Genomic DNA, 21,645 nt, shown 5'->3' on the forward strand with positions numbered 1-21,645 from the left:
AAAAAAAATAGCATTTCCAATTTCACATATAGACACACAAACTGGTTTAACTGTCATAATTGCTGTGATGGGGTTTTTAAAAACACAATCTGTAGCCTGTGTTGTTCTCTCAGAACGAATGAAGCAGCTGTTGAACCTTTATTTGCTATGTGGGCAGTCCTTGGGTCCACCCTCCCTTCCTCCCAGTCACAGTGAGACTGGGGCAGCTTGGCAGGATGTTGAAGTGGAGAGAGAGAGACCCAAATGCAGCCACTGGCTTAGATGGGATGAATGAGCTTTATTTACACATGGGGTAAATAAAGAGACAGAGCAGAGATGGGAAGGACAGAAACTAAGGAAAAAACCTAAACTTGGAAAATCTAACAAATCTGAAACCATAACTCACAGGATGACTTTGCAGAAAAACACAGATGGACCAATAACAAGCGGAAGAAAGGAGCAATCAGGGAATGGGAGACAGGAGGAAAACACAGCTGGGGAAATCAGAGCTGATTTCCACAGCTCGGAAAACTAGACACAATACACACAGTACAGGGACTATCAAAATAAAAACAGGAAATACAACAGGTATGCACAGACACGAGCTTGACACTAAGACATCAGATAAGGCAACAGGGAGGGAGCACAGAGACAGAACAGAATGAGAGACGATTTGGGGCCAGAGTTACCAAATTCCGCCATTCCTGTCTCCCTCCATTATAATAACCATCTGGCACAGGCCCAGAGAGCAGATGTTGCTGCATTGCAACAGCATTTTGCAGACGTGTTCTCCCCCTGCTGGGCTGTACGAATCTCATAGAGCACCATTTTGAAACGCGGCCTGGTGTGAGTAATAGAAGAGTCACACAGTGTGTGGTGTTGCCCCATAGCCCCATAGTTCTTATAGTTCTTATAGGTAGAGAAAGATGGGTCTATACGGTTCTGTGTCAACTACCTCAAGGTCAAAAAGTTGTCACAGTTTGATGCGTATCCCATGCCCCAGGTTAACAAGCTCCTGGACTGGTTAGGAATGGCTCAGTTTTTCAGAGCACTGGTTTTCACCAAGGGCTACTGGAAGATTCCTTTGTCTGTAGAGTCCAAGGAGAAAACCTTCTCCACTCCGTACGGTTTGTATCAATTCATCAAGCTTCCTTTCGGATGTTCCAGTGCCTCGTGGACCATGTGTTACGGCCGCATACTGCATATGCTGCAGCCTACCTGAATGATGCCATAATCCACTGTAACACCTGGGCAGAACATGTGCAGTGAGTGGCCGCGGTCCTAGAGTCCCCAAGGGAGGCGGGGCTCATGGCCAACCCGAAGAACTGTGCATTTGTACTGGGGGTACCACTTGGGAGGCGGACAGGTGGGCTCTCAGATGGATAAAACAGCAAATGACATTTGTGCAGGCAAAAAAGGCCCTCTGTGTGTGAGGGTGAATGCGAGAGAGAGAGTGAGTGTCTGTGTACATGTCTTTGTCACAAATGTACTTAATAATGAGGGTGGGAAGCCATTTTTCACCACGCTGTCAAAATTGAGGAGATCAACAGATTTTTGAAATAGTCTTGGCATTTAATTTAAAGCAGTAACAAGGGCAGGTCCGAAAGCTTAAAATTACAATCCATGATGAAATACTTCCTGTACTGAGTTTGTAGGTTAGTAAGGTAATACTGTCTGTTTTTAGAATTTCTATCTGCGATGTTTCTGTTGACATGAAAAATCTGAGTGTAACGTTGTTCTTGCCTATTTTATTGTGTGTGGAATCAAATCTTGCTTCATAACCTTTTGCCCTGGCTCCATTGTTGGACTGTCCATTGTTCAACAATGGAGGACATTAAAGTATCAAATGCAATGCAAAATATTGCATTTATATATAAATATATTTTGAAAAAACAGATCATACACAACATGATATAGAAAAAAAAGTTGATTATGTTATAACGGTTATTAAACATCTCCTTTCCAAAAAATCTGAATTTTCTGGCTATTTATTGATGGGTTTGGTCTTACAGGGTTAATGACCTTATACAACCATATCACCCTATTAGAGAGTGCAGGCGTACAAGTACATCATAAGGTCCTAGAGTGTTTAAAAGTAGAATGGGAGGCAGAGCCTTCCGTTTTCAGGCCCCTCTTCTTTGGAACCAGCTTCCAGTTTGGATTCAGGAGACAGCTACTATCGCTACTTTCAAGTTTAAGTTTAAAACTTTCCTTTTTGTTAAAGCATATAGTTAGGGTTGGATCAGCTAACTCTGAATCCTCCCTTAGTTATGCTGCAATAGGTGGAGGCTCCTGGGGGATCCCCATGATGCATTGAGCATTTCTTCTTCAGTCACCTTTTTCACTCACTTTGTGTTAATAGACCTCTCTGCATTTAATCATTATTTGTTATTAATCTCTTGCTGTCTTCCACAGCATGTCACAGCACGAGGAGGAAGACAGAATGTCTCCTCTCACCCCAACCGCCACAGATGGACATTTCATGGATGTTTCATTGGTTCTTTTCCTACAGCAATGGTTTGACAAATTCTTCGACCACTTGTCATTTTGAGCTGATAGTAAATTTAACAATAGATGTTTTCATCCAGGAAGGAGTGCAAAAACTACATTTATATGGATATGTATTTACAGTATTCATTTTAATTATCTGTCTTTTAAACCAGCATATTTGTGAAATGATTTTAAGATTCTGAGTGTATTTTACAGTGTTTTCTTCCTTTAAAGAATAGGAAATGTTATGTTTATTGATAATTAAAATGTTATTTTACATTAGACGTGTTAATTCATATGCTGATTTTGCAATTGTATCAATATTTTATTATCTAAAAACAGGAGTAAAATTCTGTAAAATCCACAGGAAAACTACTGTTCAATTACAGATTCTTAAAAAAAGGGATTACATAGGACCATTTTTTGCATTTAGTGCAACTCTAAATACAAATATATATATATATATATATATATATATAACGATAACGAAGAGAGGGAAGGTAGTCAGAACTGAGGGGATTGAACTACCAGAAGGCAACATTGCAGACATAGAGGACAGTTACAAGTACCTGGGGATCCCGCAGGCGAATGGGAACCATGAAGAGGCCGCTAGAAAGGCTGCAACCACCAAGTACCTGCAGAGGGTCAGGCAAGTCCTGAGGAGTCAGCTGAACGGTAAGAACAAGATCCGGGCCATCAACACCTACGCCCTGCCCGTGATCAGGTACCCTGCTGGGGTAATAGGCTGGCCAAAGGAGGAGATAGAAGCCACTGACATAAAGACAATAAAGCTCCTTACCATGCATGGAGGGTTTCACCCCAAGTCCAGCACCCTGAGGCTGTACGCTAAGCGGAAGGAAGGGGGCCGGGGACTGGTGAGTGTCAGCACCACAGTCCAGGATGAGACAACGAACATCCAAGAATACATTGGGAAGATGGCCCCAACTGACCGAGTGCTCAGTGAATACCTCAGGCAGTAGAAACCCAAGAAAGAGGAGGGAGACGAGGAACCATCATGGAAGGACAGGGCCCTGCACGGTATGTACCACCGGCAGATAGAGGAGGTGGCTGATATCCAGAAATCCTACCAGTGGCTGGACAAAGCTGGACTGAAAGACAGCACAGAGGCACTAATCATGGCAGCACAAGAACAAGCTCTGAGTACAAGATCCATAGAGGTTGGGGTCTATCACACCAGGCAAGACCCCAGGTGCAGGCTGTGTAAAGATGCTCCAGAGACAATCCAGCACATAACAGCAGGGTGCAAGATGCTAGCAGGCAAGGCATACATGGAACGCCATAACCAAGTGGCCGGCATAGTGTACAGGAACATCTGTGCCGAGTATAACCTGGAAGTCCCGAGGTCAAAATGGGAGATGCCCCCAAGGGTGGTGGAGAATGACTGAGCTAAGATCCTGTGGGACTTCCAGATACAGACGGACAAAATGGTGGTGGCTAACCAACCGGACATAGTGGTGGTAGACAAACAGAAGAAGACGGCCGTAGTGATCGATGTAGCGGTTCCGAATGACAGCAATATCAGGAAGAAGGAACACGAGAAGCTGGAGAAATACCAAGGGCTCAGAGAAGAGCTCGAGAGGATGTGGAGGGTGAAGGTGACGGTGGTCCCCGTGGTAATCGGAGCACTAGGTGCGGTGACTCCCAAGCTAGGCGAGTGGCTCCAGCAGATCCCGGGAACAACATCGGAGATCTCTGTCCAGAAGAGCGCAGTCCTGGGAACAGCTAAGATACTGCGCAGGACCCTCAAGCTCCCAGGCCTCTGGTAGAGGACCCGAGCTTGAAGGATAAACCGCCCGCAGGGGCGAGATGGGTGTTTTTTTAAAATAAAATATAATGATAATCAAGAATTTATTTGAAAACATGTTGCAGGATGTATTGCTTTGGAATAATCAAATTTATTTATTTGGTTTGAGTTATTTATTTATTTGGTCCTCCACAGTGAACAGCAGTGCCATAGAGTGGTAAAGGTGCATTATGTTGTCTTTTCCATTGCAATGTATCACACTCTGCACACAGACCTCTTGAGGCGTGTCATGGAGTAAATGTTTAACCATCATGGCTAAGCAGAAAGCAGTCACTATCTTAGGTTTTTATTATCTGTCTGTTGTGAACCTTGTCCGTCCACAGTGCCTTAGTCTGAGCAGATATAAATGCCAAGCACACAGAACTTCATGAGGTCCTTAAAAGGTAGGGTTTATTTTCTGCTTCTCAAACATATGACTGTTCGTGATTTGAATATTCAAATGTGTACACATGCACTCCTTAGTTACGGCATAATTCCTCTGTGTGAAATGTCATAGCAGTGATGGTAAGCCAGTTTACTTTTGTTTTGTTTTTTACGGTAAGTGTTTTATGCATAATTATCATTGTGGTGGATTGTGTTTTTCAAAATGCTATGGTATATATTGCTGTCAATATAAAACCACACACTAACTTCAGCTATGTTCTTCCTGGTTAAACATTGCCTTTCACTATTTGAAAAAATAAATCCACAGGCAGGATATTTTTGTGTGTGAGCACACACACACACGCATGTGTGTGCACACACCTACACACACAAAGTTGGATTTGAAGAGTATTGAAGAGTATTGTGAAATATTGACACAAAAGACCATGTTTCTGGGGGGTCATTTCCACTACCCTTTCTTTAAACATAATGAATGAATTGCATTAAAGAGAACGGAGAATGAGAATGTACTCATTTGCACATTAAAAAAGTTAATGTTTTAAGGGTTCAAGCAACATTCCGTCCTTCACGCTTTATGCTATATCCAGAATCAGTGACTGGCTTAATCAATGTTATGTGAGAAATAACTTGCATTTTTATTAAAAAATTGTTTATTATGCTTTCATATGCCACAATGCAACGGACACAACTGACATATATTGCATTTTTTCCTTTTTGAATTAAGTTTTGCTACTATGCAGTTGAAACTATGCAGTTTTCCAGCTATGCAGTGGCAAAACAAGTACAGCATGTACATGTCAAAACGGGCAGACAGGAGAGGGTAGACAAAAATCGTATTCACTAATTATCATGAATCTAACTTCATAATGATTGATGATGGGTTTTTATTAGTGATTTAAAAAAAAAGAGTTAAGTTGAGTTAAGTTGTGTTATCCTTTCTATAGCAGGTGATAGATGAAAAAAATAAACCATATATAATATAATGTGTGGCCTTGTTTGGCCACCTCATACAGCCAGAATAGCCATAGTGGTGGAGTGGTTAGTGCTGCTGCTTGAAGGTTCCTAGTTGGGGCTTTTTTTCTTTTTTTATTTTGAGTGGCACTACATGCTCTCCCAGCGCCTGAGTGTTTTTTCTTTTTCTTTTTGTGATTTAATTCAATTCAATTCAAGTTTTACACTAATAGAGAGAAATTTTTAGCAATCAGATGACCCCAATGAGCAAGCAAAAATGCAAACTCTATTTATCAACATCAAATATTGATAAACTATATTTATCAGCATCAAAGCTTTATCATAAGTTTTAAGTCTAATCATCAAAGTAAAGAGGGTGTCTGCCTCCCGAAACCAAACTGGGAGCTGGTTCCACAGAAGAGGGGCCTGAAAGCTGAAGTGTCTGCCTCTCATTCTACTTTTACCAACCAACTGAAACCAACTTCTACCAGTTTACTGTGAAAGGACAGAGGTTTTCACAATGCACATGTTGAAACCACCAGAAAAAAACAGCTGGCCCTTCAGCTTAATCAGCTCCAGTCAATGTTAACAGGTGACAGGCACACTCATATAACAGAGCTAGAGTCACTAGTCAGATTGAAACAGCAACAATAGCAAAGTGCGACCACAGGATGGAGGTAATGTAATGTAATGCAATGTATGATATGAAAGGAGGGACTTTGGTAAGTCTTTATTTATGTCTGTTTTTAGATATGACAAGGTAAGTACTGCTTGCCATGGTTGTCCTGAAAAGTGTATAATATAATGAGAATTCATTATATCCACAAACTAAGACAGATGTATCTACATGTTGTGTCACTGTTTCTCCTTTAGGTGGCCAGAATGCACAGAAATCCACAGTAAGTTCTCCTTTTGACTCACTAGAATCTTATTTGCCTTGCAATGAACATGAGCGGCCTTTTTTTTCCCAAAATGTTGTTGTAGGTTGTGCTTAAATAAATACATTATTTCTGATTTTTGTCTCCAACTTGATTGCTTGTTGCAATTCAGAAAACCCTTAATATCATGCAGCAATTAAATAAATTTGTCTATTTGTCTCTAAATAAATACCAGTCCACCTGCTGAGACTAAAGATTGTCAAATGGTAATGATAAATAGACTGTCTCTTGAATAGCAGTACTCTGACTCGTTTTTATACAACACCTGAAGACTTTTTCTATGCTTCTTCTGCCTAACGTGTGAATTGAGCAGCCAGGGATTGAAGCACTAACCTTCCAACTAGTAGACGCTCTACCTCCTGAGCCAAGTGAAGCCAAAACATCTCTATCCCCCACTGGTATCTGGCTGGCCCCTCCTATGTTAGTGGAGGCAAGAGTTGTTAAACTAAAAAAAAGTGAATGTGAGCGAGTGAGTTCTCCTCAGATACGTTTTTGCAAAATTCCTTTTTTGCCATTACTTCTTAACATGCTGTTATGGGTTCAAAGAGTTACCATTACTGTAATTTTACTATGAGTATTATACTATAAGAGTAACAGGGCGGACACCTTCTTGAGCTTATATGATTATTTAGTAACAATGTGTTTCTATCTCTCTCCACAAGTCAATGGACAGTAACACTAAAATAAAATTTGGAATAAATAATGTTGCTGCTGTTAAACTTCAACAGTCCATTATTAAACACAGTACTTAACGCAGTAATAACCAAAGGTAATATTTTATTTAGATTTTACCGTCATGTAGAGTTAATGTGTGTGAGTGCATAATAAAACTTAAACATTTCAGATTTTTTCATATCATCCTCAGTCTTACCCTAAAATGTCTAAAAACATTTTCAAGATATTTCATCAGAGCCATCTCTAGTCACAAAACAACTGATGAATAGTCCCATGTATTTAAGCTCCATTGGGAGATGTCTCATTGGAGGTGGTTCTGAGGGTTAACATGCAAATTATCACATGGCCAGTGTGTAAAATAAATCATGGATTACCATCTGTGAAACATTGCCCCAGTCCCCCATTATGTGAGCCATCAAGATCACGTGAGGTAAGGTGTGGATTGAAATGACAGGGCAGTGATGTCAAGATTACATTGTAGTTGGCTGACAGCTAGTGTTGTAAGCCACCACCTGTGTTCAGTGTTGGTCATTCATCATGGACATAGATAGACTCCTTTACTTTACCGCTTTCAAACCATCTGTCTCCTCTGCCCGTGTTCAAAATATAAACACTGGCATCCTCAAAGGATTGGCCTTTCTCCTTTCAGCTGAGTTTTGTCTTGTTGTGCCATGTGTTAAGTGCTTTCCTCATTTATTTCTTCTGCCTTTGAGGGAATGTTCTCTGTTGGTGCGTTAGAGTCCTGACCACCCCAAGTTTGTGTTGTAGTGTTTGGTGTGAGTCAAAGACTACTGAGCTGTGTCTGTGGGTTTTTGGTAAACTTGAATGCTGAGGCTGGGGTTCTCCTCAGCACAGTCCAGGAGCGGTAACCTATATTCAAAGGATGCCTTTGTCTACTGGGTTCAAGCACCTTTAGGTGGTTGTTGTTGTGATTTGGAGAAACACAAACAAAATGGAATTGAAATCAATTGAAGTGATTTTGTTTTGTTCCTCTGAGGAGCCCAAAGATTCACTTTTCACTTTCTCTATGTAAAGATTGACTGTGAAGGGTGGCTGTAGCTCAGGAGATAGAGCAACTATTGGACTTCAATGCAGAATTGTCCAGTTTGGTATAGCAATATTATAATTGGGAGTGAACAGGAATATTATACATAATAAATCTTGTTGTTAATCAGTGTAACTAGATGTGTTTCTTATGTTAAATAGTCAACTTAAGAAAATGCATATATACCTTCTGTAAAATATCTGTACAATGAGAGCATGTTCTGCTGTAAACAGGCCTTCTCTGTGCTAGCTTTTTATATGAAAATGTATTGTATGCTTTTAAAATTGGAGTTTTAAATTGACTCTAATATCTCCTTACATCAGTTTTACCTTTAATCCAAAGGAAGGGATTGACAACCCAGCTCTGGTCATGACTGATGATCCTGGTGAGATGTACACATCTTTACAGACAAAACATTTCATAATACCCTCCCGCTTCCTACTAGTTGTTGATTTTTTTCCTGTGTTTGCAAAGCCAGATCCAAGTGTGGTGCCGAGACTGTGCCACCTGAAGCGTTCAGAGGGCCAAAGCTTTGGCTTTCATCTGTGTATGTACAGCCAGGGTTTTGAGATCACAGATCTGGATCCATGGAGTCCTGCAGAGCACAGTGGCCTCAAGGATGGAGATCGAGTACTGGAGGTGAATGAGGAATATGTGGTCAACATGGATTTTAGCAGGGTTAGTATCTAGAATTTGTGCAATATGATAGTGGGTACAATGGTGGTTAGTGGTGTTACTCAAAGCAAGCAGTGTTTACTCACAGCAAGCAGGTGTTTGTAGCCTCATAGGGGCCTTCTGTAGAGTTAGCATGCTCTCCTTCTGCCAAAGGCATGGATTTTAGTATCGTTAGTGATTCTGAATTGTCCAACTGTTTAGATGTGAAACCTGAGTATTGACAACCTCCTTGCCTCGTACCAGCTGAGAAAGGCAAAGAGCCTGGCTAGATAGGGTTATGAGTGGCTGAAACCATAATTTTGCTTTCAAGAAAATGGAAGGATGGTTTCATGGTGAGGTTTTTGCGCTGTGTGTTGCATTTTTTAAAACAACAGACATTCTGCAAAACAGCTTGTCCTTTCTTACAGTGCATACTTACTGTACTGCAATTACATTTTTTCTTGACTTTCCATCCTTTAGAATGTGATAAATTCTATATTATTTGACATTGTTTGACATTGTCACATACTATCCCATATGGAAAAGAAATAGTAAAAACTTATAAAAGACTTGCATAAGATGTGGCCTACTTCATATAGTGAATCATATAAGGCTTATATGATTTACTCATGAAAGTGGCCACTTTCTCATTACTTTCATATATTGTTTTAGTAAGCATCCAAAACATACAAGTTTCATTTATATAATTTTTCAAGGGACCTTACTCACTCTTGTATGCTTTTCATATAAGTTTCACACAAGACAGACACAAACTTTATAAGATGTATATATATCTTTTCCATATGGGTATGTAAGAGGTCAATATTAGTTAATCCCAATCAAAAGTTTAAAACCACTTGAAAAATGGCAAAAAATCATATTTTGCAAGGTTGGATCTTAACAAGGTTCCAAGTTGAGCTTCAGAATGCAACAAGAAGAAACATTTTTTGACCATGCAATATATTGAAAACAAGAATTAAATTGAAACAGGCTGTTTTACAGCTGATCAAAAGTTTAGGACCACATGCCTTTAAAAGGCCAATTCTGTGCAAAAAAGTGGATTCATTGTCACATTCTCAGGTAGTGACACTGTCAGGACGTTCCAATGGCAAAAGCAAAAAAAAAAACCTTCCCTTTTTGAATGTGGCCGGGTTGTCGAACTGCAGAAGCAGGGTGTCTTACAGTGCGTCATCGCTGCTTAGGTGGGACGCTGTAAGACAGTCGTTTGGAATTTCTTAAATGATCCTGAGGGTTATGGAACAAAAAAGTCAAGTAGAAGATTTCACCAGCACTGAGCTGGAGGATCCAATTGGCTGTCCGTCAAGACACTGGACCTGGACCCAAATTAAGGCTGGTACTGGTGCCGACTGCAGCCTCATAACCATCAGACGGCAACTGAGACTGAAAGGCTTCAAAAACAAAAAATGTCTTCAAAGGCCTTGTCTCCTTGAACGCCTCCTCCTTGAATGGTACATTAAAAGGTGGAAGAAAGTTTCATTCTCTGATGAGAAAAAATTTAACCTTGATGGTCCTGATTTCCAACATTACTGGCACGACAAACAGATAGAGATGTTTTCTATGCACCACAGTGGAGGGGGCAGCATAATGGTCTGGGGTGCTTTTTCCTTCAGTGGAACAATGGAGCTTCAGGAGGTGCAGGGGCGTCAAACAGCTGCTGGCTATGTCCAGATGTTGAAGAGAACATCCCTCATGACTGAGGGCTCTCATCTGTGTGGTAACAACTGGGCTTTTCAACAGGACAATACAGTACACAATGCCCGCAGGACAAGGGACCTCTTCCAGTAGAATACCATCACTCTTTTGGACCATCTTGCATGTTCCCCTGATCTAAATCCAATTGAGACGCTTTGGGGAGTGGATGTAAAGGGAATGTGAATGCTAGATACTTTAGAAACCACTTAGGTATAAGTGATATGTGTAGATAGATATGTGTATAAAACATGCCCCACGGCTCATGCAGTTTTTTTTTTCTCTTTCTAATGTGAATGCTAGATACTTTTTAAAGTATCTAGCATTCACATTCCGATGATGCATCGGAGAGCAACCAGGGGTTCAGTGCCCAAGGATACTTTGGACACATACTGGTGTAGCGAATAATTGAACCAACAAGTTTCCAATTAGGTGATACCCTGCTCCACCCCCTGAGTTATAGCAACACAAGGTTATTAATCTCTTGCTGTCTCCCACAGCATGTCTTCTATCCTTTCTTCCTTCTCTCATCGGTTGGGTGATGGCCACCCCTCTCTAAGCCTGGTTCTGCTGGAGGTTTCTTCCTTCTTAAAAGGGAGTTTTTCCTTCACACTGTCACCAAAGTGCTTGCTCATAAGGTGTCATATGATTGTTGGGTTTTTCTCTTTATGTATTATTGTAGGGTCTACCTTACAATATAAAACACCTCGAGGCAACTGTTGCTGTGATTTGGTGCTGTATAAATAAAACTGAATTGAAAACTGAATTAATTCCAATATGTTTCAAAGTCTCTGAAGAATGTTTTTAGGATCTTCTTGAATCTATGCCATGACTGATTGGGGGAATTAGCAGTCCAACCTACTACTAGTAAGATTTAATTAATTAAATGCCTGGTAAGTTTACGACTTCATAAAGTTTCATAGAGAATGAGTTTTAGTTGAAAAGCATGCTGACCATTTGGGGCCTTCCAGTCTTCTGTGCTTTTTGTGGGAAAACTGATTTCATGGAAACTCTTGAAATTCAGTCTGAAGTAAAATGGAATAATTGATAAAAACATTATTAGGACAGGCTTAAACTGTTTTAATGGATGACTCTGCCATACAGAAAAAGAGTAAGTTTATCATGTGTCTATGATTATCTCTCTGCAATTATCTAACAGGTTGTGAGACAGATCCAGTCATGTGGCTTACACGTATTTCTTCTGGTGCTGAAGAGGGAAGAGTATGAATGGGTATGAGAACTGATCTTTCACACAACTATGTTTTATTCAAATCTGATGTCTTATTGGTAACCAGTGATCATAATGCTCAGTGATTAGCATCATTTAGATCAAGACTAAATGCAGCTATTCTTAAAACTGTGACAGCCAGCAACAATCTCATGTTCTAATGCTACTACACATACTGACAATACTGACGATGAGGAACTTTCCAACCTCTCCAGAAATAGTTGTTGATTGCTGAGGAATTAAAGTTAACATTGCAGATGTGTGTATAAGTGTATGAATTTTTTTTAAACCTTTGCACAAAGGCAGTTTCTTTTCTTTTTTTTTGAGAGACGGCCTCAGAAAAGAATTAAAGGGTGAGCGCTTCTTGGCTCACATGTCATATTTACTATCAACTACAGGTTGAGGCTTCTGAAAATCTATATTTTAGTCCTATATTTTACTTTAGCCCCCCTCCCCTCCCAAATTTTCAACATTTCATCTCTGGCAGCTAAGCTCAGGAGGTAACAATTAGTCCTCTACCAATTGGAAGATTGGATATTTGATTCCTGGCTATTCCATTAGGGTTATAGCTCTGTTATCAGAAGAAATTTTACAAGGTGCTTAACAATGAAGGATAACATGGAAAAACAAAACAAACACAAATTGAAACAGTGGTCCCATCATTGCACAGTTACATGTTGTTTAGATAACAATTTATGGTTAACGTGAGGCTAGCAAGCCACTGACGCCATTTTATTTAACTCAGGTATGTATCTTTGAAGGGTTTTTATTTCTCTGTTTAAACTAGTCAAGGTACTGAAACTTTATTTCTGAAAGACACCTACTTTAGATCCTCATATTTGCAGCATTAATTTTGCTCTGTATTTGACTGTTAAACCCACTTTCTGCAGCAATTTCGAATTACAAGCATTTTAAGGTCTTGGTGGACAGAAACCCAAAGCTCTTAGTTAAATGACAAAACAAAGTGTGACAGCATTAAATAAAGAAACTAAACAAAAAAAAACCCCAACAGACTTTGTTAAGCTTTTCATCATCAACCTATTTCACCATACCACATAATGGGTATGTCTAATGGCAACATAGGTAAAGTATTATAACTAAATGCAAAGATTGCCCCCCCCCCCCCAACCACCACCACCAACAAGTACTAAGTCATGTTTTGCTTGGGGAAGAAATATTTATTTCACTCAGTAAATCATGCAAATCAATTTATAATGTTTGTATGAATGATTTAATTTTATGATGTTTTTTGCGGGGGGGGTGTTCTGAATTTTAGATTCTGGAAGAATGAATCCAGAACCACATATTTCGGGTCACAGAATCTTGCAGATGTCTCCTTTCTCCTTTTTCCAGGCAGTGTCTATGGGCTTGGACCTAAAATTCCTGGCCAAAGCCACCAAAGGGGATCGCTGGTCTCGACCCAGGCTATGTCACATCCAAAAACACCCAAAGCATGGCCTAGGAATGACTATTGTCTCAGTCGATGGTATTTATTTTGCTGTCACTATCTGTGACAAGTGCTAACTACTCACAAACAGCTCCCCTGAAGTCACTGTACCTTCTAACTATTTTACAAGAAAGCCAAGAAGTTCCAGTGCTAAAGTTCAAACTCAGTTTAGATGAACAGTTTCCCCTGGTTCTAGTCCATGTATTAACCATTAGGACATAGACCAGAACCATCAAATCACAAAAGTGATCTAATGGTTCCCAAAATGTGCAACTATTTAATTATTTCTGCTGATTACTTATAATATACAACAGTTTTGTTTTTTCTTTCATCAAGCATTATTGAGTAGATTTTGACTGTGGACAGACTGTGGATGTGTCAACAGGTGAAAAGAATCAATATATGGTGAGAACAGTTATTGATGGTCCAGCAGAGAAAGCGGGTATCTTCAGTGGTGACAGACTGATCTGGATTAATGGACTGATGGTGTCCACTCTCAGATACTCAGCTCTCATCAGAACTGTACGGATCCTCTTCTCTCAGTCAGAATTGATGTGTGTGCTCTGTTACACTGAATGTGCATTACTGTCTGGTGTGTTTGGCCCTCAGGTGAAGAAGAGTGGGGATTCAGTGACAGTGCTTGTTATTGACAGTGACAGTGAGTCATGCTATATCAGAAGGAAAATGCCCATCATGCCTGTGGTGGCACAAAGCTGCAGCCTCCCCCACAAAGCTAAGACCATGAATCTGGTGAAGGGAAGTGATGGATATGGCTTCCTGTTGAGACAAGAAAAGCTGGCAAGCACACAACAAAAAGGTGAGAGACATATTAATGGAAAGATTACATCCTTACAGAGACAAACACATACTATTTAGACAAAGCTTCTTAAGTTTATGAAAGGATAAAGGGTCCCACTTTATTTTCAATTGAACTGATTTCAATTCAGCTTTATTTATATAGTACGGAGCCCCGCAGGGGACATGGGAGAAAAAAAAATTAAGACGGACTTTTGCGAGATCTCGCAAAAGTTTTGCGAGATCCCGAGTTTGTTTTGCGAGATCTCGCAAAACTTTTGCGAGATCTCGCAAAACTTTTGCGGGCCAGTGGACACTTTTTCAAGAATGAGGATGTAGACATCATGGACAGGGAAGAACGCTGGTTTGAGCAGGGAATCAAGGAGGCCATTTATGTGAAAAGGGAGGCGTAAGGATACATCTGTCACCATCTCACAATGCTTTTCTTGCAGCCATTCTTCAACTCTCTGTGAATGGTACTCATGGCCATTGATCAATGATCAATGGTCTTGTTGATCAATGGTCATGACAATTTGCATATTAATGATCAAGAAACTGACCTTGACAGTCCATTGTTCATCAGTGGTGCTAGTTTCAGTCATTGTGCAAAGGTACTGTGTATAAGGCTGGGGAAACCTGTAGTCAGCTGAGACTGATGAAGTCACTTGGATCAGTGATAAAACCTTTCTCCCACTGAAATCGCTATGTCCAGATGAACAGAATCAACTTTTGGGGATTTACTTACCTGGATGATTGAGCATGCATCAGGACATCAGAAAGCTTGCTTATCAAGTCGCAGTAACAGATAATATCAAACACCATGGGATGAGAAACAGATGGCGGGGCCTGAATTGGTTTATAAGGTTTGTGAAGCTGAACCCCAGCCGGGGCGGGGGTGGGCACTTAAATGATACTTATCTAACTAACCTACTCTAAGCTAATGCTGATTTTGTTCTAACCTTTGAGAAGAAAAACACTGGAGAATATGAGGACACCTTTGCCACCGCTGTCCTTATCTCTTCCGTGTTGCTATAACCCAATAGGAGAAAGCCAAGTCCAGTAGGATACAAAGGAAATCGAAATCTTCTAAAATATGTACTCTAACAAGACAAAAATGAGCAGAGAAAAAGCGAAAAAAACCTAAATCCAATTAAAGCTGCAAGCAGCTTTGGGAGGGCCCTCGCACCCAGCCATGCCCAACAGGTGGCGATGGAGATTACCGTTCAATCTAATGTCACACTCAAGCATATAATGTATTGCACCACCAGTCAAAATGTCATCTAGATCAATGACGATTTTAGCTTTTTGTACACTTCCTCTTTCCACAAAGTGGCGCTCTAACCATTGCTGACAAATGGCACATCAGTCCGTTTGAGGCACGACTGTCATAGTTTGGACAATTGGTCTTTGAATTTTAGCAGTTTTGTGCTTCTTGGCAAATGATTGAAACTCGACGTGCGGCCACGACCACCCGTTTCACGAAATGTGAAAAGCTTCGCATTTTAACATGACTGAGGTCTCTTGATTCCACTCAGCGCAGATTATGTTGATCTGGTGAAATTCCAAGGATATGTTCATTAGAGTACGAGGCCTTAAAACTGTGAACAAACATTGACATGTTCAATTGAAAATGGCTGACTTTCTGTTGGATGGGGAACACTGCTCCAAGAGACTTTTTTGTACATCTTGATATCTTACATCAGGCTGCTAAATTTTAGACTCAGAAATTTTGTAGGGGGTGCTGCAGCGTCATTTTGCAATATTCCATGAAAAGAATCACATAACAAGAAAGCCTTCTTCACATTGCAGTAGTGATGGGATTTCCGGCTCTTTTTAGAGAACCGGCTCTTTCAGTTCGGCTCACTAAAAAGAGCCGGCTCTTTCAGCTCTGAACCGGCTCTTCAGGTTGTTTTGTTGCTTTAATTAATTTATTATTAACAATAATATAAAATTATGCACAAAAGATATTACTAATGTACAAAAAAGTGGTTTTATTTATATATGTTTATATATAAATTAGGGGTGCAACGATATACAAAATTCACGGTTCGGTTCGGTTCGATACTTTGGTGTCACGGTTCGATATTTTTTCGATACAAAAAAATGTTCATGCTTTTTTAATTTATCATTTATTAAAATTATAAATATATATTTGAACTCAAACGTACAGTTTTTAAATTTAATGTTGCTGAAACAACAAAGTAATAAAAAAACTAAATCTATCTGATCGAGAAATCACTCATCTTTGGAAAAAAGAGAGTTTATTACAGAGAAATGGCTCTTTCCAAAATAAAAGCTATACTATACCCTTCTTCTGGGGTATATTCTCAGCAGCATATTAAACATATCAGGTCCCCATAAGGAGAATCATGTGCTAACGGCTGTCTAAATGACTCGGGTAAAGTTTGTAGCATGCGTGCTTGTTGTTTTTGTCTGCTTCCACTTGTCTTTGCACTAGGATGATGTCGGAGTAAATGTGCAGTCATATTCATTGTGTTCCCACTAGTGCTGTCAGCGTTAATCTGAAATGACATTAACGCCACAACACGGCAAATCTCCGTTAACGAGCTACCGCGGATCGCCCAGTGTGTGCGGCTGGACGGTGTCAACACGTTAACGAGCTAACTGCGCTAACGCAGTAGTTCCCACCCATGTAATTGAGCATTGCGTGGCACATCCGACATACTGTTTTACTTTTGTCCATGACGCGCTTCAGGGTCATACTTCACATGAAGACCAAAATAGTTCCAAAGGCCAGATCTGAATGAGGGTGGGGGAGGTTCAATTTGCCATGTTGCAACGAGCTTAGCTTCTGTCTTGCTAGCTTGCGCTGCGTTCAGTGGATCTGCGCTGGACAGTGCACCCTAGGCGGAGTAGTCGAACGCAGATCCACTGAGCGCTCAACACAGACAGCATCGTCAGAAGGAAAGTTGATAAAATAAATTAAAAATTTCGTATTGTTCGATACATATGCGTACCGAACCGAAAGCACTGTATCGAACAGTTCAATATCGATACGAGTATCGTTGCACCCCTAATATAAATATGTGTGGTGGCCCCTAGAGACAAAGCACGTACAAACTCCAAAACACTTTTCTAGCATGAACTGAACTTCCAAAACAGAGCTACCTAGATCACTTAAATTACACAATTGAAAGCATATGTGTATTGTTTGTGTATTTATACACAATCACTCATATATATTCAAATAATAATAAAAAAAATGTTCATTTACCTGTTATTACCACACACCAAATCCGGTCGTTGGTACTTGCTGGCTTGTGTAGCCACTAGGTAACAAAAGCTCAACACTGCGCCTAGCATCCTGGAGCACTTCTGTTGTCTTTTGTATGTGTTTTGAGTTTTTATGTGCTTCTGAGTTTTTTTACTCTTTGGCGCAGCTGTGGATATTCTATTGTTCTTTCTTTGTGATTTTTTTATGCTTAAATTGTTTGATGACAGGAGAAGAGAAGCTGCAGAGAGATGTGTAAGACTGTAAGTCTGCTTCCTGGTCCCAATTCTGGATAGTCACATTTTGGCAGGTTTAATAAATTTGGCCATATTTTGAGAAACCTAGAGCTGCTCTGTCCAAAGTGGGAAGGATACTGTTGCACCTAATGGTCTTACCTATAAAACCCAAATTGTTTCTTGGAAACGACTCAGACAGACAGCAGTTAAGGAGAACATGCAGCTAAACATGTCACTCCTGATCTTATTGGGGAGGGGACCAGAGAAAAATACATAGTCTGAGATTGTTTTAGCAAAGTTACACACCAATTTAATATTAGTTTTAGTGATCTGCGATTGATGTAACCAGGTGTCATTACTGCTAACATGAATTCTAATTTTACAAAATCTACCTTTACATTTAGCCAGCAACTTCAGGGTTCCTTCAGTCTCACCTGCTCTGGCACCTGGAACAGAATTGCCATTAAACAGAGTTTGTTCCTGGCCTGAAGTTAGATTGGCTATAGGGTTTTTCAAGGGTGCGGAGCCAGGTTTCCAATTCAGTGATCCTGACCTTCAGAGCAGTAAACAGGCTTTATTTAATTCAAGTATTGTACAAGGAGGCCAAAGAGTAGCTAAACATCTCACAGACTGAGCAGGAAGATGCAGGAAGAACAGTTGAAGAAGCCATGCTGCTAGCAAGCCAGCTACGAGCTAAGCTAAACTAGCAAATACCTAGACACAGTAAATGAATACTGTGAATATAATTAGGGCTCAGTAGTTGGGCGTCTGCCATTTTTTCTGTTATTTTTTCTCTGATGCTCTTCAGTTCCATTCTTAGAAAGCACAAAACTGCTTTCCTTTGTTCCCTCTTCATCTGAATATGGAAGGATGTCTACTTTATACAGACTTGCATACAAACTGAGTGTCTTGAGGAACTAAAAGCACTGACAGCTCTGAACTTCCTGAATTTTAATGAAAACATAGGTTATTGTATTTGGTCCTGCTGTTGCACTGTTGGGTCCTTTCCTGTACACATGGACCCTAGACAGTAATTTTAGATGTGACAGTCTAAAATTACTGTCAGTCTAAAATTACTGTGGATTTCTGTGCAGTGGTGTAATGCAGTTTCTTTCAGCTGAGGCAACTGACAAAGATAAAACAAAAACATTGTGTTGAAAGATCACTTTAAAATAATGCCTTTATCACAGCTCGGTTGGATTACTGCATCTCTTTGTGTTTGGGAGGTTGCTGTAGCACAGGAGGAAGAGCAGGTCATCTACCACGGCCATCTATAGGGTTTTGAATGCTTACAAAGAGTAGAACAGCGCTATACAAGAACCAGTCCATTTGGTGCTAGCCAGTCCTCCCTGCAGCTGGTGCCACATGACTTTTAACTGGAACATATAAGAGAGACTATATTACTCTGGTTCTTAAAGCCCTTAAATTCATCCTACTTCTCTGAGCTAATGCACTTGTATTCCCGTCCTGTTCCCTTAGTTCAGTTCACCATCTGCAAGTACACAGTGGACGTTCAAGAGGGACGGGTCTTTTCCCATTGCAGCTCACAAATTGTGGAAATTACACATTAGACTGACTTGTTAAGACCCACTTCTACTTGGCTTTCAACCCACTGTGACATGTTGATTTTATTAACTCATGTTTAATTGTGTTTTGTACTGTTATTCATGCTTTTATTTTGTCCGGTACTTTTATTTAATATTACAATTATTGTAATGCTTTTATTCCTACGTTCAACACTTTAAAAACAGAAAACACTAACCAAAGTGCTTTATAAAAAAGTTGCTTTTCTTTGTGCCTCTGATGACTGATCTTCGATCTCATTAGGATAGTGTGCAGTGGGACACTTGGAGGGCAGACTGTCAGCTGCCCAACTAATCAGAATTAGAAGTCATACTTTTGTTTCCTTTACTGTAATTCACTGCTGGGTGGGCGAGACAGGCTGTTTGGAAGATGGAGCTAAGCCTTGCCCAGGCTTGACTATCTATACAAAGTATATCAAGATGTAATCCAGATGTAATCAATTCATATATTTCTCAAAGTTAGGAATATATAAATATATTTCAGGAAACATTAGTAATAAATCTAATAATAATCTTCTGTGACCCTGCAGTTCATGTGCTGAGAGAAGTGGATGTGGGGAGTCCAGCTCAGGGTGCAGGAATGGAGGATGGAGACCTGCTGCTTGCTGTCAATGGGGAACCTATTGAGTCCATGGAGCACGAAGACATTGTTAGAAAGATTAGACAGAGTGGGGATAAAGTCTCGCTTACAGCTATATCTATTCCAGGAAGAGACTTTTACAGAGAGGCAAGTACAATCATATCAATACAGTCACACAAATATAGTATAACACGTAGTGTGTAAGGGGTGAACTGCTTTCTGTTCTCCTGCAGTTAGGCATTTCTCCTCTGTTATTCCATGAAGACTGTTCTCACCACTGCATAAAGAACTGGGAGGACGCTCCTCTAAGAAAACCCACAAAGTATAATCAGGACAGAGAGGAGGCTGACTCTGGTTTCCACTCAGGTTATGTCCCAGAAATGCCAGAAACCGTAAGGATACAGGTAGGACCTCACTGTTTTGCTGAAGTTAGACATGAATATGTGAGAACATGGCATGCAGTGTAAAATGTTGAGTCATCATAATGTCTAGAAAGGTGGTATTTAATGGGATCTGCAAAGCTAGTAATGCTTTGTGAATATTTAGATGTTTCTAAATGTGCAATTTTGCTTGCAATACATGTTTAACAGACCTTACTTACATTGTGCCTTTCTACTAAGGCACTCAAAGCAGTCCCTCATTCACCCAATCACACACACATTCATGCAACTATGCCTAAACACTTTTCAACATTCACACACTCACACCTTAGTTGCCCAAAGTAGATGCATGGATATGCATCAATTAAAGAAAAATGCTGTTGTCATTTAACTTTTTTATTGCATTGAACAAAACAAAAATTCCAGTAGATTAACTAAATATGAACATTTTTCATTTTCAGGACCTACTCTACTTAAGTTTGTGTCCACAAACTTGTGTCCACAAACTTGAGTAAGTTATTCAAATGTTCCTCAATTGTTCCCGTTAGTCAAAATTTTAGAGCATTTTCTGTTAAACCTCTAATGCGTCTAAAAGAATTTTTGGTTCTATGTAGACAACACATGGCAGACCCGACCACATAGTGCACACTTTTAACACTTTTCTTTATTACGGTTGTTGTAACTACATGCACACGGCTGCAGTTTTTCAGCTGCCAGCCACACACCCCAACAACAACAACAACAAACACCCAGGATCCAGTACAGACTTTAATGCAGGGAAGGCGTGGTAAGCTGATGCAGCTCCGGTGTGTGAGCCTCCCCGCAGTGGTGCCACAGACCACGCCCCGTAACATTCTAACACATGAAAATATTAATATATTTACCAAAATTATTTTCTTAATATTATAATTTCTTATGCCATCTTAGAAACCCCATGATTTTGTGTATTTGGATTAGATTATCTACTGATGTATTTCCTTTTAACAAATCAGTATACTGGCAAAGTGAAGGATCTGGTCAAAGACAATAAAGACCACTTTGGTATGATAGTGGACTCAGTAGAGAATGTAAGAGTGGCTACATTTAACCTATATGTACCTAACAAAGGTTACCCACAATTCTTTCAAAAACTCACTTCTCTTTTGGCTGAGTAACGTAAAGGGATAATTCTAATACAGACAGGCTTTAACTCTAAAAGTGGACAAGAACTGAATAGACTACCTGTAGACAAAGAACACATATCCAGAAAAAGTAAGCCATTTTGGGGGGTGAGGGAGAAACACTGGTAGTTGTACTGTCATCCCAGAGAAAGCAATTTTTTGGTTTGTTTTTTTTGTCCCATGTATCCCAGGAGAATTTACTTCGAAATTTACCGTAACACACAAAATAAGCTTGGGAACAGATAAGCATTTCAAGTATTGGAGACTAAATGTATCACTACTGAGAAATGCCTTACTTTAACAGGAAATGCAGAAGGATCTGAATTTAAATGATATTCAGTGGTACTCTCCCT

The 21,645-nt window shown here is 40.0% G+C and overlaps 1 protein-coding gene across 1 annotated transcript in view; it reads left to right on the top strand.

Moving 5' to 3' along the window:
- Nucleotides 1-973: 973 nt before the first annotated feature.
- LOC146374289 (Na(+)/H(+) exchange regulatory cofactor NHE-RF3-like) overlaps nucleotides 974-21,645 on the top strand; it is a 27,315-nt gene continuing 6,643 nt past the window's right edge. The window contains exons 1-11 of the mRNA XM_084950164.1: nucleotides 974-1,101; nucleotides 6,380-6,389; nucleotides 6,503-6,528; nucleotides 8,611-8,672; nucleotides 8,766-8,965; nucleotides 11,811-11,882; nucleotides 13,233-13,365; nucleotides 13,712-13,848; nucleotides 13,936-14,143; nucleotides 19,703-19,899; nucleotides 19,986-20,156. Of these exons, the coding sequence (XP_084806290.1) occupies nucleotides 974-1,101; nucleotides 6,380-6,389; nucleotides 6,503-6,528; nucleotides 8,611-8,672; nucleotides 8,766-8,965; nucleotides 11,811-11,882; nucleotides 13,233-13,365; nucleotides 13,712-13,848; nucleotides 13,936-14,143; nucleotides 19,703-19,899; nucleotides 19,986-20,156 (1,344 nt within the window). The remainder of the gene's footprint in view (nucleotides 1,102-6,379; nucleotides 6,390-6,502; nucleotides 6,529-8,610; nucleotides 8,673-8,765; nucleotides 8,966-11,810; nucleotides 11,883-13,232; nucleotides 13,366-13,711; nucleotides 13,849-13,935; nucleotides 14,144-19,702; nucleotides 19,900-19,985; nucleotides 20,157-21,645) is intronic.

This window comes from Perissodus microlepis, chromosome 14 (genome assembly GCF_051167445.1).
Source record: "Perissodus microlepis isolate ML-2025 ecotype Zambia chromosome 14, ASM5116744v1, whole genome shotgun sequence".
Taxonomy (NCBI): domain Eukaryota; kingdom Metazoa; phylum Chordata; class Actinopteri; order Cichliformes; family Cichlidae; genus Perissodus; species Perissodus microlepis.